Source organism: Dioscorea cayenensis, chromosome 10, assembly GCF_009730915.1.
Source record: "Dioscorea cayenensis subsp. rotundata cultivar TDr96_F1 chromosome 10, TDr96_F1_v2_PseudoChromosome.rev07_lg8_w22 25.fasta, whole genome shotgun sequence".
In the NCBI taxonomy this organism is placed as follows: Eukaryota; Viridiplantae; Streptophyta; class Magnoliopsida; order Dioscoreales; family Dioscoreaceae; genus Dioscorea; species Dioscorea cayenensis.
Genome location: NC_052480.1, coordinates 2,929,953 through 2,937,519, shown reverse-complemented (window position 1 = coordinate 2,937,519; position 7,567 = coordinate 2,929,953). Strand labels below are relative to the sequence as shown.

Genomic DNA, 7,567 nt, shown 5'->3' with positions numbered 1-7,567 from the left:
AATAAATCATCTATGCACGTTCGTAGATTTGAAATCTACAAACGTTACATCATGTTTAGCACTGTTCTTACCTATGAACGTTCTACGAACGTACATAGCTGATATTTTCTAATATATATATATATATATTAATATCATGTATCATATATGTATTGAGAGAGGATGGTGTGTTGGTGTGGGACCCTTTCAATTTAAAAAATAAAAACCAATAAGAATCTTTTGAATATTTTGTGTTTCTCTCCAATAATATGATATGTGTTTCTTGTAATTATTTAATTAAGATTAAGTTAATAAAATCATCTAATCAAGTTTAGCGTTATAATGAAAAGTCCAAACGAATGAAAATTTGCCAAATGTCCTATGGAGAAAGCTGGAAGGCATTGCTATTAGTGGGGGATAACTTTAATATATAGTTACTAGATTAAATACACGCGCTAACGCTGCAGGTTGAATATATCATTAAAAAGTTACAAAGATAGTATAAATTATATCAATCAAAAAGGTCTTCCGTCATATATTTTTTTTATTTTTAATTAATTAATGCATTTTTGCATTTAGAACATTAATAAATATACGTTTATTTTTTTTATTTATATAATTTTTTTTAATCACTTACATTTAAAATGAAAGGATTGCAATAATGAAAATTAAATAAGAAAAGCAAATCCTTTTGCTAGACGGCTGAAAAAGATGGCTTAACATAGTTAAGGAAAAACAACTCATTCTTTTGAAGAGAAATGAAAGTCTTGGAGGTCATAGCAAAGGTTATGGTTTTTGTATTTTATTATTTGAAAACAAACTGTTCTTTTACGCTTTTTGAAATCATGAGTTGTTGGTGTTAGGGAATGTTATGTTGTATATTTGACAATTTGACATGTTTGTTTATTGAAAAAAGGGTTTCTAAATCAAGGGAGTTTGATAAACGATCTTTTAAGTTTGAATGCTTGGTGATGCGTGTGAAATTTCTTTAACTATTATGCAATGTCACTTATCTATTCCAAATTAAAAAATAAATATATTTATATATAATAAAAAAATAAATATTTTAAATAATATTAAAGAATTATAGGTGTTTATAATTTCTTGACAATGTATTCTTTGAAATGTAGCATAACCTACTATCCACAACTTATTCATTATATAGTATAACATTTTATCTATATATATATATATATAATTTATTATACATCATTAGTATAAATTGATGTTTCCGATGTATTATTTTTTATTTGTTCCTTTCAGTCATGAAACTATTTTAACTATAGGAATTTTTTTTTTGTTTTTCAAATGCAAAGACAATTAGTAATTTTTTTTTCAAAAAGTTATTGTTTTAAAAGATATAAAGATATAAAAATTACGGAAACAATTAAACTACCTTTAGTTTGAATAGTTTTATAGAGAATAATGGTCATGCACACAAAATTTTAAAATCTTTAATTTATAATGGATGGCATTAAAGGACATCATCACTTTCTTGCTTCCACTGCCATTGTTAGCAAGTTTTTTTTTCCTCTTCTTTTTTATATCCATATCTTTCCCAACTATCAATGCTTCATTCCTAACATACACACTTCTTTGTTTTCATAACATCTATTAGCAGGGGCAGAGCCAAAAATCATATAGGGGGGATTACAAGTTTTAAAAATAATTAATTAATAAAAAAATTTAAATTAAAAAGTTTTTAAATTATAAAAATACATTTAAAATTTTTTTATAAAAAAAGAAGTAAAAATTAAAGAGAAATAATAAACATTAATTAATATATCAAAAATAAATATTTCTATCATAGTTTAGATTTCTTTATGATTTTGACTCAGCTTAAGATAACTAGAGGTCTATACGGAGTTCTAGAATAAATCTTATAATTTATTTAATAAAAATTAATTTTATTTTAATAAATACATATATTTGTTTATCTTTTCACATACTACTAAACTCATGATAAAAGGATATATTTAAAATTTGTGAATAAAACTCAACAAAGTAAAAATCTAATAAGAAAATTGTAACAATATAAAAACTACAAAGCTCTTATTTATAATTAAAAGAAATAAATGTTATATTAATTTTGGAGAAACAAATGCATGAAAAAGCCATTACAGAGGATCATAATAAAATTTTAAAAAGTTAGTTAGAGAAGATACGACTAATTAAGTATTAAAATAAAAAATTTAATATTTTACCATATTATTTTAAAATTTAAAAATTAAGTAAGATTAAATTACATTGATTAAATATTAAATTAAAATTTTTTTGTATTATGATAAATATTGGTAGTCTTTCAAAATTTGAGTTTTCAAAATTATTATTAAAAAAAAATCTAAAGATGAGGATTTAAAAAAACTAAAAGACCTAAAGTAATTACTTCATTCGCCTTACCATTGAATTGATGATGTTCTAATTTATAATCATAAAAATATAAATAATATTTTAAATTAAAAAATTCTCATTTATAAGACCTATATAATTTAATAATTTATTTGAATTCATTTAAATAATTGTTTAAAATTTTAATTTTTATAAATTATTTACATTTAGGATCTTATTGATTACAAATTTTCTCAAAATTTTTAAATATAGCAAACTCAAAAAAAAATATTTAATAAATGAGAAATAAATAAATAAATAAATCAACAGAAAAAATAAAATAATGTAGAATAATGAAAATATAAAAGTATAAAAGTATAAAAAGATAAAAAATTAAAAATTAAAAAATATATTTAAAAAAAATTTGAAAGAGTAGAGCGGAAAGGGGAGAGCGGACGACGGGGAGGGGGAGGGGCGGAAGGGTGGTAGACGAGGGGTCGGGAGGGAAGGGGGCGAGGTAGGCCGTCATGAGGGGACTCGTGGGAAGGAGGCAGGTGGGGCAGCCCCGCCCCCCTTGTCACTCCGCCCCTGTCTATTAGGTTATGGTGCAAATAGGTAAGTAAAATACTCTTTTCAAATCATCAATTTTTTAGTCTTCTTTGCTTGTTGGAATTCAATTATAGGCCAACCCAATGTGAATTTGTTGCTATTGAAAAGTAGATAAAGTTTCAAAATAATAGAAGCGAAAGATGGGTAATTATATAATAAGCAATTGCGATATGATGTAGAAATTTTTTAGAGATGTAATATGGAGTGCATAAGGTAAATGGATGGAAAAAAAACATGGAGTGTGACAACAAGAATTATGTGGTTGAAAGGTTAATGATGTTATTTATAATGGATGGTTAGATGAAGATGAATTTGTGAGAGAGTTTTATGCGATCAAGGTTGTAGATGGAAATATAATTTAATTTGCTTTCGGATCTTATGTAATATTTATAGTGTTTAGGTTTTTCTTTTTCTTAAATTAATTGTGATATGTAATGAAGTTTTTAAAAGGAGAATTGTTTTAATATTTTATTGATGTAACAATCGAAACCTCTTTAATTATGTTGCTTTAGAAAATATCTAATATATAGATATGTATATAGATATACACGCTATATCGTTCTGGTTTCTATGTAATTGTAATACAGAAATTTTTGTATTTGTTTTATCTTATAAAAGTTATTTTTTATGTTTTTCGCTCTTTATTAATAAACTTTAATTAATTGTAACATAAATTAATACATATTTATATTTTAAAATTTATTTTAAAATTATTAATCTCATTGATTGCTGGATTAATGAACTTATAGAAAATAATATAAGATTTATGTTAGTTACTGTAATATATATATATATGAAAGATTTCAATTAATATAAAATATGATATTTGTAAAGTTTTTCAGTTATAATTAGACATATATGATATATGATAAATAATATTAATTTTTATATTTAAATAGTTTGTTTAAGAATATTAATTTAATAAATTCAATAAGATTTTTATCATTATTAAATTTTTAAGTTTACTTTATCATAAAAATATAATCTAATTGTATTTTCAACTTAAATAGTTTATTATATATATATATATATATATATATATGTTTATTATAATTATTTAATCTTTAATATTATTAGTGGTTTTTATATATGTTTTGGAGGGGAATTTTTTAAGAACGGATGTGTTTGGTCGGCACGCTTTTAATTGTGGCATTAATACTATATTTTAGACATATAATTGATATTGATGATTTAATGATAAAATATTAGATTTTTAACATAAAACACAAATCAATCAGATTTTATATAGCAGATATATAAAGTTGTTATTAGATGTTATTGGAAAAACAATGACCATAAATAATAATACACTATTTTCTAAAGAAAACCTTTCAAAAATAACAAAGAAACAATTGATGACAATATATCCCAAGAAATGACTAATACGTATTCTATTAATCAATTTTTTTTCCTCAAGTTTTTTAATTGATTCTATTGAAAGAGTGGGTTGATTTTTAATTATTAAATTTTTTATAATATTATTTCTTAAATTTATGCAGTCATTAAAAACCATACCAAACAAAACCACTAAAAACATAAATTGATGGAACCTTGAAGGTATAGGTTTGGTTTTGTTAAAGGAAAATATTTTCTATGTAACTTAAACATTTGACCATCACATAATGTTCTTGGAAATTTCTCAACTCTTTTTAATGGGTATGTTCGTCTGTACCTTGCAAATTTCCTTCATATGATCACAATCATATCAGAGATATCAGTGATATTATAATTGTCATGTATTCTCAAAAGAAGAGCAGATATGCTTTGGTTTAGATTTGTAGATTTTGTAATATAAAAATAAATAAATATTTGGGTGTTCTTAAAAGAAGAAAAGATTTGGTTTAGTTTTGAAAATAGTTTAATATATAAAAAAATAATTACTTTGTTTAATGTTTATAAAATCAGTTTTTTTTTCCATTAGATGGTTGTTATTAGTGATAATGTGTAATGTAATGATGAGAGAGAAAATTGATAATTTGGGGGGAAATTAGTATAAAAGAGGGGATATATATATATATATTGCTTGGAAAGTATTAATTTTATGAACTTTGATTAATAATTTTTTAATAGAATTTATTTTTTAAATGCGGCTTGTTGAATTATTAGACAACAATTACATGGTGATATAGTATATTTCAACTAAAAAAACTGGAATATAAAGAATGATATATATATACATAAATATATATATATATACATGCAATTTATATTTTTATATTATTTTATTTATTCATAATTTTTATATTTTTCATAGATTAAATTATTTTTCAAAACAAATATTTTTCAGTAGATTAAATAATTTTTCAAAACAAATAGAATTTCTCAAAATGTAATAAATATTTTATTTATTGATAACTTACATTTTTTGAAAGATAAGATATATTTATTAAAAATTTATTTATACATGAATAAATTATAACATAATTTTTTTTTTAGTAAGGACTGGTTTAAGGATAGCAATCTGGAGAATTGGGCATTGCCATTGACTGGATAGTCTCCATCCGACTGTCCTCCATATCGCAAACCTGCCCACCATCAGGTTGGCAGCAAAGATATCTCTGCACACATAATTTTAAAAAACATGTGTCACTTTATGTCCATGTCAAACGGACATTAATTATTTAGGAAGAACTTAAGGCCCGAGGGTAGGATTTTCTTAGTTTGATTTGTGTCTCTTGATAGGGTTTTTTTCTTTATTTTAAAATGTTTAAATCATTTTTTTTTGTTTGGATGCGGATGAAAGCGGTAGAATATATGAATGAGATAATATTATTATAGTGGAATATATATATATATATATATATATATATATATATATATATATATATATATATATAGTTTTAGGCCTAGGATTTGTTTTTCTATTTTAAATTATTTGAATCATATCTTTTGTTTAAATGCGACATTAATTTTTTAGGGAGAAATTAGGGGCTAGGTTTAGATTCTCTTTGTTTGATTTATATCTCTTAACAGTGACTTGAATAAATGAAGAGAGAGAGAGAGAGTGAGAGCTAGCAGTAGGATATTATTATAGTGAACTATATTTTCTTATGAGGTTAAAATTAGATGATGAAAGATAAAGTAGACGTGGTTTGTATCAGGGTTAAAACAAAAGCAGAATTAGTGGTTATTTTTTCTTAGATTTTCAAAAAATCATTTGAGTATATTTAATTTTTTAATTGCCTTTTACATTGGGAATTTGGTTAAGTTTATTATTTTCTATACTTGACATAGTTGTATGTTACATTTAAGACTCTTTAATAGGGGTTGAAATATTGTTAAATTTATTTCCATATATTTTTATACTATCTTAAGAACATAAATATTTTTCTGGGATATATTTTGGTTATTTGTTTTCATATTATTATTATTTAATTTGTCTTTACATACGCAAATATTTGTTAATGTTATTCTTTTATGTATTTGAAGTAATTTTATGAGTGAAGGGCATAACATATTGGTAATATTAGTATGTATTAATGATATTTAAATAATTTACTTTATATATATAAATATATAATATTATACTATATAATGAATAAGGTGGGAACAACCACCTATGTTACATTTGAGACTCTTTAATAGAGAGAGATAGTGATGGAGCAATTTTTGATGGTAGTAATCAAAGAAGATGGTTTGATATCAATTGTGAAGGGAAGTATGGTGGTGATTGTAGGCAAAAGAGCTTGTTACATGAGTTATGTTGCTCAGAGATTGTTGGAAGGATTGAAAGCTTATCCAACAATATATGAAGTTAGTGAAGTGTTTGTAGCGAGGATGACATTAATCCATAACCTTGGAAGAATTCTTAGTGAAGATGATAATACTTTGGTTGCACCATTGTTTCCAGTGGTATTCATTGGGGGGAAATTGGTTGGGGGTTTGAATCGGCTCATAGCTATTCATGTCACTGGCGAGCTTATTCCTATGTTGAAAGCAGCTGGTGCTATTTGGTTTTGAGTGGTTTGGTATATTTATTTTCCTTTCATAAGTCAAGTATAATAATAAATAGAATTTATATAATGTATGGTTACATATTAGTATAAGTTAATTAAATATATTATATTATAGGCTATCATAATATCAATATATTATTATGCTTGATCTTTTATTGTTTTATATTTTTCCCCTTGAAATATAAATTTATTTTATTTATTATTTGAAAAAGATTGGATTATCGTGTTCTTCATACTTCTCTTATATACAAACACACACACACACACATATATATATATATATATATATATATATTAATCTTTCGTGTGTATACATATATATATATATATATATATATGAACATACACACATAGATATATATAGATATATATATATATATATATATATATATATATTAATCTTTTGTATATATATATATATATGATATGCTTTGATTTGAAAAATGTATGTATGTAAACCTAAATGATTATTTATTTCATGAAATATTATGCATTTTTTGTTTTGATATGTTTTGTAAGGTCATTATAATGCATAGAGACGAGATGTATAGTGATGGTATGATGAAGAGATGATAAAGATGAAGATGGAGAAGATGACAGAGAGAGAGAGAGAGAGAGAGAGAGAGAGAGAGAGAGAGAGAGAGCATAGTTAATCAACAATGGTGAAAGAATCATTCCCTGTTGTCTTAATCGTG

At 23.8% G+C, this 7,567-nt stretch overlaps 1 protein-coding gene across 1 annotated transcript; it reads left to right on the top strand.

The window, feature by feature from the left end:
* The first annotated feature begins 6,513 nt into the window (after positions 1 to 6,513).
* Positions 6,514 to 6,876, top strand: LOC120270810 (monothiol glutaredoxin-S3-like). The gene has a single exon (XM_039277872.1). The coding sequence runs from the start codon at positions 6,514 to 6,516 to the stop codon at positions 6,874 to 6,876; it is 363 nt and encodes a 120-aa protein (XP_039133806.1).
* The last annotated feature ends 691 nt before the right edge of the window (positions 6,877 to 7,567 follow it).